We start from the raw sequence: 18,146 nt of genomic DNA, 5'->3' as shown, positions 1-18,146 counted from the left end.
CACCGTCCTGTCTGTGGTCATTTTCTCGCTAAAAAAAATGTCCGTGGTCAGTGTCGGAAAGACTAATTGAAGTAAGCACGGAATAAAAGCAAATCGAAACCACATCGCGTCCTATGGCAATTCCTAGGCGATCACAACGTTGAAGCTCGTTTGATCCACGACGATGGAGATCCCCAATCCTTATGATGATCCTGACTCACTGGCGCATCTGCTGGATTTCTCCCCTAGACATTCCTTCCGAATCAAGGTTCGTGAGTTGTTCTCCACCCCGGTCAACCCTGTCTCCTCGCGACTGACTTTCACTTGGTTGTATCTTTTAGTCATGCCTCCTTCCGTTTGTCAATCATCAATGTTTGCCTTGCATTATCATCCTGCTTGGGCGCTGCTCATGATGAATTGCGTGTTACACGTCTCTCTGGTAGAGTTTTCAAATTCTCGGTCTGCTCCAAAGCTGTGGATTTCTGATCACTAAGAGATTTATCTATGAATGCAATTTCTTCAAATGCTATTTTCATCTGTGGAGTGCTGGGGGACCAAATTGGATTTCTGAACTTAGGAAATTTTCATATGAAGAATCTCTTTCTCAGACTACTGTTACACGTCAATCTCATCATCGTCCACAGCGCTTTGAATCACCTGGCAGAATTTTGCGTACTTCTCAGAGGAATGTTTCTGTTGCTAGATCAGTCAACCTTAATTCACATTCTGATATTGACCGTGTTTCTCGGATCACACCAACGGGTACCTCCGCTGCATTCGGATCCACTCCTGAGATTACACAGCCTAATGAACCTGGTTCCATCCTTGGGCCCGTTCCTTCCTCTGCCAGGCGCACCATTTCAGATAGCAGTCCAGCCCATGGGCCCCCAATTGATTTTTTCTGCAGTCGGTGCTTATCCTATGGTCATCTGGCCTACCTATGCCGTAATCGGATCCGTTGCAAAAGTTGTTACAACTATGGCCATCTTGCGCGCCAATGTTTATCTGCCCGCAACAGACGCCTCTCATGTCGGAAGAAGTCTTTATTTACCACCTTAACATCAAGGGAGAACTGTTCCTCCTTGGACGCTTCATCTTCCTCGAAGAGCACAACTAGTACTTTCATCGCTGAAACCCCTGCCTCACAAATCCCTCATACCACCACTTTGTCCACCGCCATGGCCAACTATCCAGTTGATCCTACGCCGCACCTCCCGCCTAGCACCACCGTTGTGGCGCCTGGTCCTCATCGTCCTCAACGCGGCTACGTGGTTCTCGGCACCTCCGCTCCTTTCATCTGCGATGAATGGGCCATTGCTACCCTCACTCCGGCTGGTGAGAACGAAGATTATGGAGATGCTTTGGAGGTCATCCGCAACTTCCTGGCAGATCGACATCTCCTGGTGCGCTTCACTTCACGTTGTGGTATGGGCACTGCTCTGATTCAGTTTGTGACTGTTTGTGACCGTGATACTACTATCAATACAGGGCCGCACTTCATTGATGATATGGTTTTAAGATTCGTACCATAAAATAGGGGTATCAACCATAGAGAGGCTGTGTTTACTCATGATGTTTGGATTATGCTCATGAACTATCCATTAGAGTGCTGGGATATTGAGGCAGTCTCTGATGCATTTGTGCCATATGGTCGTTTCCTGGTTTGGAATAAAGAGATATCAAACAGAGCTAGAATTATTGTGAAGATTAGAGTTTATGATGTCCAGGCTTTACCTCTTAGTCTTGTCATTCTCAACAACACCAATGATATTGGCAATGGTGATTCATGGACATGTCCTCTTTTCGTGCTGTCTTATAACATATTGGGTACCCTCCCGGCTGATGAGGACCCCCTGCCACCAAATGGTGAAACTCCACATCCTATGCCTGTCCACTTCCATGATGTTTGGTCTGAACCTGGTCATGTTCAACCTCAGCCCCCTTTTGTTGCACAAGTCTTTGCTGTCGAGGATGATATAATCCATATGAATGTTCAGGATGGTGATGATGAAGCTTTTGAACCTGTTCATACTGTTAATCTGCAACACAACAACCCCCATGATGTAGCTGTTCAACAACTGGATGATGAGCCTCCTCTTGAACTACAACCTGGTGCTATTCCTGTGGAACCAGTTGTTGCCTTGCAGAATATGGAGGCTGAAATTATGAGTAATGCCAATGACATCCTTCCTAAGCTACTTGGTGCTGATATCCTTGGGGCAAACTGCAAAGTTGTTGATGAACAGAGTGGTACTAAAAAGAAATGTTTTTTCAGATCCAAACAGCTGCTGAATATCAGCCCCCTCCCTGCAGTGTGGTGATTACTGAACTTTCTAAATCTGTTGAGAATGTTCCTGGCACCTGTACCTAAGAGACAGAAGGGTGCCAGGGTTGTTACTGAAGTCAGAAGAAGCAAGCGGATTGCTGGTCTTACAGCAGGTTACAAAAGTCCTAATCATGCCAAGGCTGCCTCTGCTCATTCCCCTGCTGCTATGAACAAGATCAAGAAGAATCTATCTAACAACTTCAAAGCTATTGTCATCCAGCCTGATGCTGCTCCCCCACCAGCTCTTCCCATTGATACCATCCAGGCCCTAGGTGTGGAGGTTTGCCAGATGCCACCAGAGGCGGTGTCCAAGGAAGCCCTGCTCTATGACAGTTCTGATGAGTACTAAACAGAAGACAGTACTGGGCAATACTATAAACTGCCTAGTTATCATTTGTTTTAGTGTGTGTTTGTGGCTTATTTTTGTGTCATGCAGTCTATCTGTCTCCCTTCCCATTGTGGCTTGTTATCTTTGCACTATCTCCAGAACCTCTGTTAGCTGGTCATTTAAAGTCTAGTTTTTACTATTATCTCTTTTATGAGTTTGCTGTCTTTGGTGCATCATTGTTGATGCCCTGTTATGTCTGGTTCAATATTGGTTATAATGAATAGGAACCACAACATCTTAAACTGGAACGTGAGAGGTATAAACTCACAAACTCGATGGAATGATCTAAGTAGAAAGATTGAGGAATGTAACTGCAATATCATCTGCCTGCAAGAAACCAAAACAGAATCATTTGATCACTCATATATCAAGAATTTCTGCCCTAGAAGGTTTAACCAGTTTGCATACTCCCCATCTATTGGGAACTCTGGTGGTCTTATCACTATCTGGAATGGCAGTCTATTTACAAGCAATGTTTTACATTACGACACATATGAAATCACTGTCAAACTTACTTCAAATATAGACTCCACTGTCTGGCATGTTACTAATATATATGGCCCATGTGATGAAGAAGGAAGAGCATTATTCACTGATTGGCTGCAAAATCTTGATCCCTACCTATATGAACTGTGGATAGTTATGGGGGATTTTAATCTCATAAGAGGACCCAATGACAGGAATAGAGCCGGAGGAGATCCTAACAACATGCTGCTTTTCAATGACATCATTCAGACGCTTGATTGGGAGGAAATACCACTCAAAGGAAGAACCTTCTCATGGAGTAATATGCAATTGGATCCACTTCTAGAGAAACTTGATTGGATTTTCACTTCATCTGATTGGACAACTGTTTACCCCAACACCCTTGCTACTCCTTTGGCCAGACTAACCTTTGACCATATTCCCATCAATATCCAGATTGGAACTCAAATTCCTAAAGCTCAAATGTTCAGATTTGAAGAATTTTGGCTTAACTTTGATGGGTTTCTTGAAATGACTGAATCCAATTGGGTTAACAATGGGGTTTTCAAAAACTATGCTCAAGATACTACTGCTAGGTTCAAATCCCTTAGACATGGTATGAAACAATGGAGCAAATATCTCTCTAAACTCAATTTATTAATTGACAACTGTTGTTATGTCCTTGCCTTATTGGATGGTTTAGAAGACCAGGGACCACTATCTATCTTGGAAAGCCAATTCAGAATTGCACTTAAGAATCACCTACTTAAGCTTCTGGAAGCTAGAAGACTCTACTGGAGAAAAAGAGCCATATTAAATGGGCGAAACTTGGTGACGAAAATACGAAATACTTTCACACTATTGGCACCTCTAATTTCAGACACAATTATATTGCCTGTTTGAATACTAATGATAGCAGAATATTAACCAGTCATGAGGAAAAATCTGCCTACTTATGGGAATCATTCAAGAATAGACTTGGGGTTTCTATTGAACCTCAGATGGCCTTTGATCTCAATGATTTGAATTTTGAGTATGATTTGTCTCATCTAATCTCTACTTTCTCTAATGATGAAATTGATGAGATCATTAGACATATGCCCAATGACAAATCTCCTGGACTAGATGGTTTCAATGGCATGTTCATGAAAAGATGTTGGCACATTATCAAAGATCAATTCTATGCCCTTTGCAAGGAGTTCCATACAGGGAATCTCAACATTAGCAGCATCAACACTGCATATATTGCTCTTATTCCTAAAGTACAAAATCCTATTACTGCTAATGATTTCAGACCTATTTCTTTGGTGAGCATGGCTTTAAAGATCATCACAAAACTACTTGCCAACAGGCTGCAGAAAGATATTACTTCCATTGTAAATGAGAACCAATATGGCTTTATCAAGAGCAGGACCATCCAGGATTGTCTCTCATGGACCTTTGAATATCTGCAGCCACAAGTCTGGTAAAGAGGGGAGCGTATCAGGTGAAAACAACTTTCTGGTGAAAATCTGAAAACTTTCCCTCTGAACCGTCCGATCGGAAATGGGCACACTGGATGAGAGGTGGGATGGCCAAGAGTTAACTTAAACGATTTTTCAAATAACCCCCAACATCTTCTGATTACCATGGCACTACAGCCCTTCGACTACCAAACTTCCTTTGCGACTCGATCGCCGGATGCGACGCAGCCAGTCTTCCGTGCGATTCGCCTGATGCGTTAATGCCAGTCCTTCCGCGCGATTCCCTCGCTGCTCCTGTCTCGCGGTCTCGCCTCACATGACAACGCGGCGCTCCCAGTCGCTGGCCTATGCCTCACGGCCCATACCCAACGCGCGGCAGCAACGTCCCTTGTTTGGTTATGAATCCAGCAACTTTTGACGAAGCATAAAGAAAGAGTCTAGTTGTGATTTTGCTCTCAAAACGATGATGGTCAACCGGAAATCAATCCTTCCCCCAATTGTTGAGGATAGCTTCAGTACACCCAAAAAAAGATACATCGACAGGCCCTTTTGTGGGAGCTTCAGTTCACTATTTCTTTCAATGTGAATGATCAGCAGATGCCAATGATTTGTACCCTAAATTATTTCTTTGCAATGTGGAGAAAAGAATTATGGGGTCCCCGGAATTATTTGTGCTCCAGTAAGATGTCAGTTGTTTGTATCCTTCAAATGTTCTATGGCAGAATTATGTCCCCAGAATCATGTCTTTGCAATGTTGAAATGATGCGGGCTTGTCTTCTGAATCCTTCCAGAGTTGTACTCTGAACATCTGAACATAATTATATGGTCTATTTCTTGCTGTTGTTGTTTATGGAGCATGCATGCTAGAAAATTTCCATCATTCTATTCCGGAATTGTTCAGGATACATGTACTCTTCTCGTATCACTTTTCACAGAAGAAAAAAGCTCAGGAATTTAGCCAAACACGGAGTCAACATTGATTTATATCAAGTGATATGCCTCCTATGTCTGATTACATCAGACAAGCACACTTTAGAACAGTGCTGCAGCTTGCTCGTACAGAAGGGAGGCTGCGGCGGCTCGTACAGGAGGAGGAGGGGACGGCCGGTGCCGGGACAGCCGGGTTGGATATCCTTGTCTGTCACCGCAATCTTGTAAGGGAGATTTGGGCGGCGCTAGGGCTGCTAGCACGAGAAGAGGATTGCCTCGGCTCCGCATCCTCATCCGCCGCCGCCGTCTGGTAATTAAGAGAGCGTCCAGGCGGCGCTGCGGCTGCTCAGGCGGTAGACGGATAGCCTTGTAGAGCACGAGGAGGTGGTCGGAGGGAGGGAGGTGGGAAACCAAAAGCAGATCAATCAAGCCGCCAGCATCCATCTTGGCGGCGTCTCCGGGACGATAGAACCAGAGGGGTTGAAGAGGATTCAAGGAATTTTGATTGGTTCGTGGGTGTGGAGGGGGTTTTCTGAAAAATCGTTTAAGTTAACGCTTGGTCATCCCACCTCTCATCCAGTGCGCCCATTTCCGATCGGACGGTTCAGAGGGAAAGTTTCCAGATTTTCACCAGAATGTTGTTTTCACCCGATACGCTCTCGGTAAAGAGATTGTGATTCTTAAACTTGATTTTGAAAAGGCTTTTGATAAAGTTGAGCACAGCACCATCATTTTTATGCTTCAACAGTTTGGGTTTCCTCAGAAATGGATTGACTGGATTAACAATATTCTATCTAGTGCTACTACATCTGTCATACTGAATGGAGTACCTGGGAAAACTATTCGATGCAAAAGAGGCGTCAGACAAGGAGATCCCTTGTCACCTCTACTTTTTGTCCTTGCTGCCGAACTTCTCCAAATCATCATCAACAATGCTTGGCAGTCTGGTATCTTAAAACTCCCCATTGATTGTGGTTATGAGCAAACATTTCCTATCATACAATATGCTGATGATACACTTTTTATCATGCCTGCTGAGGAAGTTTATCTGAACAATCTGAAGGAACTTTTGTTAGACTTCTCCAACTCCACTGTTTACTTATCAATTTTCATAAATCTTCTATGGTTCCCATCAACATCTCTGCTGAAAGATGTAATGCTCTGGCACAATCATTTGGCTGTAATACTGAAACCCTCCCTTTTACTTACCTAGGTCTGCCAATGGGTACTACTAAGCCTAAAATTGAGGATTTCCTTCCATTAGTTGAAAGGATTGATAGAAGATTATCCGGTACTTCATCTATGTTATCATATGGTGGAAGATTAGTGGTTGTTAAATCGGTGATCAATGCCATTCCCACTTATGCTATGTGTGCCAACATGCTGCCCCTCTCGATTATTGATCATGTTGAAAAAGTGAGCAGAATATTCCTATGGAGTGGCAAGGATATTAATAAACATGGCTCATGCTTAGTTAAATGGGACAAAGTCTGCAGGCCTAAATCTGCTGGTGGTCTTGGCATCAGAAACCTGAGAATACAAAACAGAGCTCTCATTATGAAAAACCTCCACAAATTTTTCAACAGAGATAACATCCCTTGGGTCAAACTCATTTGGAATGCATACTATCAGAATGACAACCTTCCTGGTAATCCTACTGGTTCTTTTTGGTGGAATGACTGCCTTAAACTACTTGGCACTTTCAAAGAGCTCACCCATATCATCATCTCTAATGGCAACACTGTCTCACTATGGTATGATAAATGGTGTGATGATCCACTATGTGAATAGTATCCTGAACTTCACTCTTTTAATAAAAATCCGAGTGTTACTGTTGCTAAGATAAGATTGCTTAATATTGATGAGCTTTATACCCAGTTCCACCTCCCTTTGTCCTCCATTGCTGATAATCAACTTCACAACCTTGCTGATGCACTTGCCAATATGGATGGAACTGATCATGATCTTTGGCACTTTGCTTGGGGACACAAATTTTCATCTACTAAAGTTTATCATGCCATGAATCCCCATGAACCTGCCCCTGCTCCTTTTCAGTGGATCTAGAAATCTGCCTGTCAGACGAAACAAAAGTTCTTTTTTTGGCTGCTCATCCAAGACAGACTTAACACTAAGGACTTAATGACCAGGAAAAATTTCTTTGTTGAGAACATCATTGACATGCTTATCCACACGGCTCAGCTTCAGGCCAACAATATCAGTTTTAAACAAACCATGATTCTGGGATGTTGGAGTATTTGGAACCACAGGAACAAGATCAGTCAGGAGTTTGGAGAATACTTATTTCAGATTCTTAGAATATTTCCAACTTATCAAGCATAGAGCGAAACCTAGTCTTAAGGAAGGAATGAGTGACTGGTTAGATACATTATAATTTATTCTTTTTTCCATTTTAAATATATCCATTGTACATACCCATTTTTATAATGAAAAATGACGCAGTAGGGACCTTCACTACTGTTTTCCTGTAAAAAAAAAGACTAAATTTTAGAGTTGAGAAAAATCTTTCAAACCTTGTCAACTAAATTCTGTATATGGGATTTTCCCTAAATTTTTCAGCCCTTGTTTCAACTCGATATTCAGCGGTATATCATTTAAATTTCAGCTCCTATTTAGTTTTGCTTTTATACTGACTAGTGAGACCCATACGTCACTGGGTCATGTTTTTTTTTCTCCACTCATCTTTTTTGTTGCCTCTATTTCCCACGATAACAGTCATGGCCACCACCCATTGATGGGCAAGGTTTGTGCGGACCTCTGGACGTGTGGCGGTGTAGTTGTGCGGGGCGGTGGGAGCCAAGGGATCGAGGCGGCGTGCGGCAGCGGCGAGCGGTAGCTCGCGGGGCAGCAGCCTGGGGCAGGGCGTTGCTGCCGTGTTGGGCGCGGGGCGGTGGCCTGAGGCACGTCAGCGATATTCAGCGGCCAAGGAAGCCCCTACTCTCTGCCACGTCACTTTTGCCCATCTTCTTCCCACGCTCATGCGCCCACCGCGTTGGCCTTCTCCTTCCGCCGCCACCTCCCATCGCCAACCGCCGGTGCAGCAGCATCAGTTTTCTTGGCTCCGCCTGCCCGTGCTGCCTACCTGCACCGCCGCCGCCCTGCCCTCATGCAGCCCATCCCCCGGCCATCCTCACCTCCTCCCGCCGCCCCATCGCCGCGCCTCCTTGCTTCGCCACCCTGTGCCTCACCACCGGCGGCCTGCGCCTCGCCCCTTGGGCCTCGTCGCCCCCTGCGCCGCGTGCCCTTGCGCCTGAGCCTCGGCCGCCGTTGCCCATCCGCGCGTCCCACTTCGCCCGCCTGCTCCATGGGGAAGAAGAAGATGAGAGGAGAAAAAAGAAAAATAACAAGAAAAGGCAATGACCCACTGACGTATGGGACCCACTAGTCAATGTAAATCCAAAACCAAATAGGGGCTGAAGTTTAGGGGGTACTGCTTTAGCTAAAGTTAAAATAGGATGGACAGAAGCTGCGGTGGGTGGAGGACTAGATGGGGTCGCCCACGTTGTTTGACACCAACCGAAGCAGGAGGGTGGCGGGGACGCACAGCACCATGACGACCATCAGCACCAGCAACATGTGAAGACGCTGGAGATGGGAAACAGAAACATTTGAACTAAAATTATCATTGTTCAAATTCATAATATCCAACCGAGGAAATTTCTTGGCATAATTTCATTCTCTAGCAAAACTTCAAAACAAACAAGGTATACAAGCTTGTTATGAAGCTCGATGGATGCAACTGTCATAGACGATTGAACAAGTTGATGAAACACATTCTGGGAATGAAGTCATTCAGAAGTTCGTCACGGGAAACCGTTCTGAGGAAGCCAAACTGGCAGTCTGAGACAGAATTAACCAAGAGTACAGCAATTCGACGCAACACAGGTTCATGAATCATACCAACATAGTTCCGGAACACCAACGAGCAAACTCGCATATTATTGTGCTATTATTAAGTTCTAATTATAACTGAATGAGACAGCAGCATGTAGCTTGGTCCGGAAAGAAAGAAGCAGTGAATTATCCAGGCAACCTCTAGTATAGGAGTAGTGCCTCTTCGAGTAAAGCAGGTAGTTCTAGCTGAGTCTGCAGGAACAAAGTTCAGATATATCAGATACGAAGCAAGCATAACATTTTTAAGTACTATATATAGGTGCAGACTATGAACAAAAAAGATGTTTGGCTAGCCAGCTCGCAAGGACGCGACTAATAAGGCCCACTGATCTTAATCGACCCATGCAGTCTTAATTGCCAATATTTGTGTCATTCACTGTAAATTTATCATTCCAAAGTAGAGACTGGACCACAAATGAACTGCTTCTTGAGCCCCGTGTGGGCAGTATACGGCGATACGTTGATACTAACTGTACTAAGTTACAGACTTAAATCTTATAAAACAAGGAAAAATTGTGCTATGCGACTCCGAAACGTGATGGTTAAATATAATTAACACCACACATGTGCTCTTTTTAAAATACCACAATTCCAAAACACATAGCATATGTGTATCCTTTGCCTTCGAGTTAAGGCAATGTTTTAGTCAAAACTTAAGGGCACAAGACATGCATTCACCCATAGCATCCGATCCATGTAAAAAATTTATCACTCGATCGTGTTAGATTGTGTTAGCTTTTCCATACCAAGTTACATGCTATTGCAACATCGTTTTCCCCTTAAATACATTATGTTACCGCTCTGATTCACTGAATGGCACAGAAAGAATATTCTGTTAACACAGATTATGTATTGAGCAATAGAAAGTAATGGCACAAAAAGTCCCAATACTACTTTGGCTAACAGGGCAAAAGATGCTGCCACAACCCAGGCTAACTTTCCAATTTTAAATCCAGGCATGCATGATACATGGACGCACTAACCATTGGAGAAACAAAAACGCGGTAGATGAGTAAGCCAGTAAGGCATGATTTAATTAGGAATATTCTTTTGCTTGATATAATAGACTATTTAATGATATATATATAGAGACAAAATGATGTAAACTGTAAATGTTAATTCAGAATTCAAGTTCACATATGAAAGTAGGCCCTCAGAATTGACATGATAATCTATCAAAAGTTAAATACCAGCACATACGCATAATCCCCGATTTAGTTTAGTTTCTCTTAGAACGTCTGAGTTATCTTTCCTTACTCCCTCCCCAGTATTAATATTCTAATGAGGCGATGGCCAGAAGCTATTGTATCTCAATACTCAAGGTATTGATCCTAGTCTAACATTTAATTAGTTAATCATAATTTGCTATGATACTAACTACTATTCCCTCCTGTCCATAATAACTGTCTCAGATCTAGTACAACCTTGTACTAAGTTAATTAGTACAAAATTTGAGACACTTGTTATGAATCGGAGCGACTAAGTCACATGTTATGCTAGATTTAAATATGATAAAACAAGGAAAAATTGTGCTGTGCAACTCCAAAACGAGACGTTTCAATATAATTAATACCACATATGTGCTCTTTTTTAAATACCACAAGTCCAGAACACATAGCATATGTGTATCCTTTGCTTTGTGTTAAGGGTCTTAACGTTTGTCGTAAAAACCTGGGCATAAGACATGAAATCACCCATAGCATCCGATCTATGTACAAAAAATAAATAAATAGAACATTCTGTTAGCTTTTCCATCATCGTTTTCCCCTTAAATAAATATATTACCCCTCTACTTCACTGAACTGCCAGAATATTCCGATAACACAGATTATGTATTCAGCAATAGAAAATAATGGCCGAAAAAAGTCCCAATATACTACTCCCTCCTTTTGTGTTTATAAGGCTCACATTGAGGTTCGTGCCACACTTTGACCAATGATTATTTAAATTATATTTAGTATATGCATATAAAAGTTCTACCATTAGAAAATGTTTTTCAAGACGAATCCAACAATATATTTTTTGTGCCGTAAGAATCTCATACTACCAATGTAAATTTTTGGTCAAAAATTTGCATAAAATTCCGCGTGGGGCCTTAACTTATAAACCCAAACGGAGGGAGTACTTTGGTTTGCGGGGCAAAAAATTCCGCCACAACCCACAGTAATTAACTTTCAGATGTAATCCAGGCATGCATAATATATGGATGTACTAACCATTGGAGACACAAAAATACAGTAGATAGAAAAGCCGGTAAGACATAAATTAAGAATCTTTGGCTTGATATATCAGACTATTCTAGTGATATAGAGATAAAACGATGTAAACTTTAAACGTTAATTCAGATTTCACTTCGACACATGAAAATAGGCCTTAAGAATTTACACAATCTCTGGGAAAAGTAAAATACCAACAGATATCCTAAAACTCTAAGGTATATATTGATCCTAGTCTAACATTTAACTAGTTAATCATCATTTGCTATCTTCCACAGGGACAAAGCTCTCAAATATGTACATGCAAGTATAATTGCAACCGATAGTTAGACAAATAACAAGAAAAAGGTATGGGTAGTCATTTGAGACTCTTGCAACTGGCTTCATGCAAATATTGTATACTACTGTATTTCAACGATTTTATGTGTATCATTGTAAGACTACATAAAATACAGCCAGTGTAAACGACTAGGACTTCTGTGGACTGGCTGTTTGATCAATTGCGTGCTGACCATTACACTACAGCTGACATATAACAAGGACAGCAGCCGATGCCTACTATGGCCGGTGTGTGTAAGAAACTAAACATAGTTGTCCTGCAGAATAAAATAGGAGTCCTTCCCCCATTAACCCAGATATTAAAGATGTGTGGATAAAAGTTTGAAGTAGAAAAGGGTGCCCATGTTAAGAAAGATACGTGAGTCCAATGAATTGTTCCTTGATTTGTAACTCATATATGAGAAAAGAGTTATGCTTATCCCACAGAACTATCATGACTACTTCAAAGAAATAAAAAACTCTCATGACTACACCCTATATATGATCCAAAAACATCCATGACAATGTGTACAGGGTGTACATGTCATCTAGTTCTTGAGTTTAGTTTTTTTTTCTTAAGTTTTTACGATCTATCTATATCCCCTCCCATGGCCTATGATCGCGCACGTCACTGTTGGCATGGCCACACAACGCACTAAAATATATATGATCTCTCAAAGCCATGCATGACTATCACGGGGCGTATGCAGTACTCGGGCTGGTGGCATGCAACGAGCAAAGTGTTTTCTTGACACACCATAGAATAACGTGGGGCTGCTGAAATGTGGGTCCTTCATCAGTGTCCCCATGTTAATTACTCTGCCACACGTGGGATCCCAATCAAAGTTTTAAACAACACGCTTTAACAGCGCTATAGCATTTCAGGCAAGGTGTGCCACTAAATGCAAAATTTACAAGTAGCATGCTATCTCCGCTTTAGCACCAATTTTCAGGTTTGCCGCTAAGTTGCTTAGCACGCTATTTAAAACTTTGATCCTAGTCCCTCAAGTTACACTAGATTTGCACATTGAACCAAGCAATTAGAACGTCGGCCTGCATGCAGATCCAATTACTCCGCCATGCACTTAAAGGGAAAGCGTCACAAGGATAATAACTCTCACCGTCATCCCTCAACCCCAGCCTTGGTATGTGCAAAAAATCTAATTCGCCCATGATTTAGGAATGGAGGAGTACAATAGAAGAATTAATAAGGATAAAAACAGTCCAAAGAATGTAAGCTTCTAATACTAAAATTCATAGGATTTAAAATTGAAATATGCAGTTTCTTGTTTCTATCGCTTGATTTATTGTTAAACAGTAAAATAGCAAGTCCCGTAGTTATGGCTAAAACATTTATCCTTATGCCTCCTATAAAAATACATACTGCTTTCCACTATGGTGATAGTTATCAGTTTACCCCGCTGATGCGAGATAAAATAAAATAGACGTACGATATATACTAACCTGATCAGTAAAGAAAAACCACCCTCTTAATGCAGCAGACTTCCAGTGTAAATACCAGTAGAACTGCAATCTTCCAAATGCAACATATGACTGTATGTGTCTGTTTTTGGATCATAACTTTGCACTACATCATTTGCTTGCGATAGGAGGATAATCCTCTGATCATCATCTAAGAGGGTCAATGGGTACGCACAACAATTGCCATGCCGGGAACTTATGCCATACTTTTTGACCCATAGAGCGTTCTCTAAATCCGTCAGAAACCAAATGCTTACAGAGATACCACATAAAATATGCACCATCACTAAGGATCCATTTAAATTCGTTATTGAGAGATTGACCATAATATCAGGGTTATCATAGATCCCTGTCAAATCGTCACCCTCATAGAAGCTTCTCAGATCTGGACCATTGATTGTCGGCATCCAGTCCTCTGTCTCGAGGTTAAAGGAAGCTATGCTGCCGGGTTTGAATGCTTTGTTCAAGTGTGTAAGATGGGGTTTAGGATAATCGAGCAAGAAATACACAACCCCATGAATGACCACACTTTGCTTCTTATTATTGGAATGGACAGTGCTCAGCGGGCCTGGCCGCTTTGCCCTCCAATGTGTATGGTTGCTGCTGTCAAGGGTCATGATCTCGCATAGCTGATGCCAACCCAGGGGTGATCTTCTCTCCAGCAAATACTCATACTCTTTTGAGAAGTCAAGGGATGGGGAGACACTAGCGCCAGTGGCCGGGTTAAGCACGGTGACAGCCAAGGGGTTGCGCCCTCCAACCAGGCAGACAAGATCCCGGTGTGTGCGCTGCAACCTGAAGCCCCTCTCGACGGTGTAGATCCGCTTGATGACGTCACAGGATGATAGATCAATGATGCTTACGCCGCAGGACTCGCCTTCTTGGTCGACGAGGGTAGTAGCGAGGTACGGGCCCTTGTGACGCGCCGCGTGATCCTTGATGAAGCTTGCATCACGAGTGAGCGAGCGCCACGAGCTGCGGACGGCGCGGAGGCGGCAGAGCTCCTTGCCCGGCAGCCGCAGCAGGATCTCGAAAAGCGCGTCGGAGGGCAGCGGCGGGCTGACGCTGGATGCAGCGGAGAGATCCTGCTCGTTGCGGATTCTCGCCGTTGGGGACGCCATCGCTCAGATCTGCCGACAGAGAGTGAGAGAGTAACGGAATTCGGTGGTTAATCGAGTAGAGTCCCCCGGGAGAAGAGAGCGTGGTAAGAGAGGACTGCGTGCTGCAAGTAAGGGGCTTACCAGGGGAGCGCCGGCGAGCAAGCGTGCGGGCGGCGGCGAGATCAGGGCTGCATCGGAGAAGACGAGGACGAGACTGTGGCTTCCCGAATTGGACGAGACTGGATTCCCAATTTGGACGAGACTGGGGAACTGGAGTGAAGTCTAGGTTAGAAACTGGAGTCTAGGAACTGAGTACTGGGAAGTGGGAACTGATGCGGTGGGGCGGTGGGGCGGTCGGTGGCAGTCTAGGAGGATTTGGGCTTCCTAACTGGGCTGAACCATCGCAAGTGAGCCGAGAAATTCTAGGGTCTGCCTAACTGTGTAAATTAACTCTGCTAAAAAAAAACTGGAAATTAACGCCTCTAAAAACACCGTGGAAATTAACTTATTCTCAGAAAGAAAAAGGGTGGAAATTAACTCACACCTGTCCTTACAGTAGTTAGAAACAAAGTAAAAAAGAAAGAAAGAGCGACCGAGGAGTGAAAGTACGTGCCTCTAAACTTTGGTAGCCTTAGGTAGAGTGAAATTATAAATTACCGGACCCAAGACCTAATGTTGAAGAATCGTCCATCCGTATTGCTTCGCCAAGAGTCATGCGGCTTGAAACGGTATTTCGCTTTAAGAATGGTGTATACCCGGTGTCGGACCTTGGAGCACGGGCCGCGGCCCCACCATGTCAGCATATGGCTTCCCGGGGAGGGGGTATTGATGAGGACATCCCCCATGTTGATACAACCGCTGCCCCTACAGCCACGATATAAGGACCTATCACAAGAGCTCGTGCACGCCAACTTAACTATCAGGTACTTTCGTTTCATGGAATGATTCCTCTCATACATGAGAATATGATGCTGCCTAAATAAGATGTGTTTGTTACACTTAGGAATGATGGACCTAGCATGGATGAGAGGGACAAGCACTGGAGCATGATCACGCATGGAGATGATGGCAGCAAGCGTGTACGGATTGAAGATGATGCCGCAACGGGAGATTTCAGCCACCACAAGGAGAGATGAAGGCGTGGGCGACATATAGAGTCTTCCAATTCGTATGTCCGTCCACGTGAACATATGGTGCCACGTCACCTCAGGTTGGGCCAGGCCCATGTAAACCAACCTATAGAGGGTTCGGCCCACTTCCCAAGGTGGCCGAATACCCCTCTATATAAACCCCTTCTAGGTCGTCGTTTAGAGGCGGATTTTGTTTAGTTTAAGACTTAGCCATTGCTAATCTTCGCCATAGGCACGAGAGTCAAATCGACCTCCTGTACTATGCACTTGCAGAATCCCATATATTAAGCTTCATCCTTATTCGCAATATCTTGATTGCATCTATTGTTCTTGTTGGTTCTTTGGTTGCTTGCAGGGATTGATCTTTCGGGATCAGGTTGATCTAGCTTCGCCGTGGTCAATAACCTTGGAAGTTGGTGTAGCGATCGCTAAGGCGCAACGTCTCGCATGTTTGTAGTCGGTTCGCCAACGTCGACCTCCACCCAAATCGATAGTTATCTCCTCATCGAAAGATCGGGCCACCTTTACCCTATCAAGTGGTATCAGATTTCAGGTTTATCAGTGAGATCTTACTGTTTTCCTAGAGTAGTTTGCATCTGTTTTGTTATTCCTACAATCCACGAAAAAGCCACAAAAATTAGGGTTAGATCTTGTCCTACAAACAATTTCGAGCCTTTGCATCTTTTCTTTTCAGTACGTGCATTGTTGAATTTTAGTCTGCATCATCGTGTCGAGTACTGGTTTTAGCGTCTAGACCTTTAGAGTTTCGAGTTCTGTTCATAGCCGTCACGCCGCCGTGCACCGCCTCGCCTCGCTCGCAGATTTTCCACCACCACCACCAATTCCGCCACCACATATCTATCCGAATCAAATCAGGTTTATTTTGTTTTCCTTTTTAGAGTTTTCTTCCCATACAAAGAGTTTCCAATCCCATCTGTAAGTTGAGTCAAGTCCGGAAAGCTTCGGCCGCAAGAAAAAGAGGAGGGGAGAGCAAAAAAAAGAGTCTGGAACCCTCTCCGAAAAAATTTCGTACCTATACTGTTTTTATACTTTCGGGACTCTGTTTAGCTATCCGCCATTATAGTGGAAATTTTCTCGCATCTGTGCGCTTTTCAGAGCAGTTGTTTTGCAGTTTCGCACATCTGGACACATTGTCCTTCGACCGCTATCCAGGTCTTTGTGTTTGTCTTTCACTTTGAGACACCTTCTGTCCTCTAGTTTCTGTTCTACCTATCACTTTCCGAGCGCTGCTACCTGTTGCTTTTAGTGCTGCGGTGTGACTCATAGGTGTTCTAGGCTCGCGTCTCTAGCCGGTTTAGCCTAGGACCAGCACGGTACCGTCGTTGAGCTATTTTTCAACTTGTGGCATTGCTGTTTTGAATTGTTGCTACAGATATTACAGCCACCCAGAGCTCCACATATTCCTACACCGTGCGTTGACACCGCCTGGCAATCGCTCTACTCAATCTTCCTGAGATTTAACCACAACGGTTGCTAGTCACCACCTGCTGCAGGGTAAGAACGGGTAAGAATTTTAGTTTGCTTGACGGATTACGCGTGTTCCACCACTTGCCTGTAGCATATCCACCCATATAGCTAGCTATGCTTTTGAGTACTAATCATGACAGGTGTGGACGATGCCAAGGAACCCACTAGCGCCGAACTGCAAGCTAACTTCACCAAGCTCATGGGCGACCACATGCAGGACGTTGACAAACGTTTTAATGATACGATGGAACACATCGAGGGCCTCGAGGCATCTTTCACCACCAAGCTCGACGCCAAATTCCGGGAGCTGATGGCGCATTTACCGCAGCCAACCGCAACTCGGGATCCTCATCAGCAAACATTCGCTGGGCGGGCACAGCGTGTCCCCCTTCACCGAGGCCAATCCTCGACTATGGCCGCCGCGTTCCACGATGAGCAGCATGATGAGTATTACGGGGCAGACGACTCCGAGGGCGAACACGAGGACGAGGAGGAAGTTCTACACCAACCGCGTGGCCGCCCACGCCCCTACGTTCGCAACGCCCGCCTGCCGGTACATGATGATGACCATGTTGCAAAACTGAAATTGAATAAACCCATGTTTGATGGTCGATATAATCCTGATGCATACCTTTCTTGGTAATTAGAAGTACAACAACGTTTTACATGTTTAAATTATCCCGAGGATAAACGTGCTAGTGCTGCTACTTGTGAGTTCACTAGTTTTGCTTCCATATGGTGGACCGAATATTGTCGTCTTAATGCTGCTAATCCAATCACTACTTGGGATGCTTTGAAACGGGCCATGCGAACTCGTTTTGTGCCACCATCTTACCAACGTACTTTGCTCAACAAGTTAACACGTTTAGATCAAGGTAAAAATTCTATAGAGGAGTACTATCAAGAATTACAAACTGGTATGATGCGTTGTGGTATAGTGGAAGATAAT

General features: G+C 43.8%; 1 protein-coding gene across 1 annotated transcript; it reads left to right on the top strand.

Annotated features, from left to right (window-relative positions):
- Positions 1-1,068: 1,068 nt before the first annotated feature.
- On the top strand, positions 1,069-2,736 carry LOC112270071. Its single transcript, XM_024457730.1, has 2 exons — positions 1,069-1,382; positions 1,468-2,736. The coding sequence occupies exon 2, from the start codon at positions 1,563-1,565 to the stop codon at positions 2,298-2,300; it is 738 nt and encodes a 245-aa protein (XP_024313498.1). The 5' UTR covers positions 1,069-1,382; positions 1,468-1,562; the 3' UTR covers positions 2,301-2,736.
- Positions 2,737-18,146: the final 15,410 nt, after the last annotated feature.

Source organism: Brachypodium distachyon, chromosome 1 (genome assembly GCF_000005505.3).
Source record: "Brachypodium distachyon strain Bd21 chromosome 1, Brachypodium_distachyon_v3.0, whole genome shotgun sequence".
NCBI classification, from domain to species: domain Eukaryota; kingdom Viridiplantae; phylum Streptophyta; class Magnoliopsida; order Poales; family Poaceae; genus Brachypodium; species Brachypodium distachyon.
This window is presented reverse-complemented; position numbering and strand designations above follow the sequence as displayed.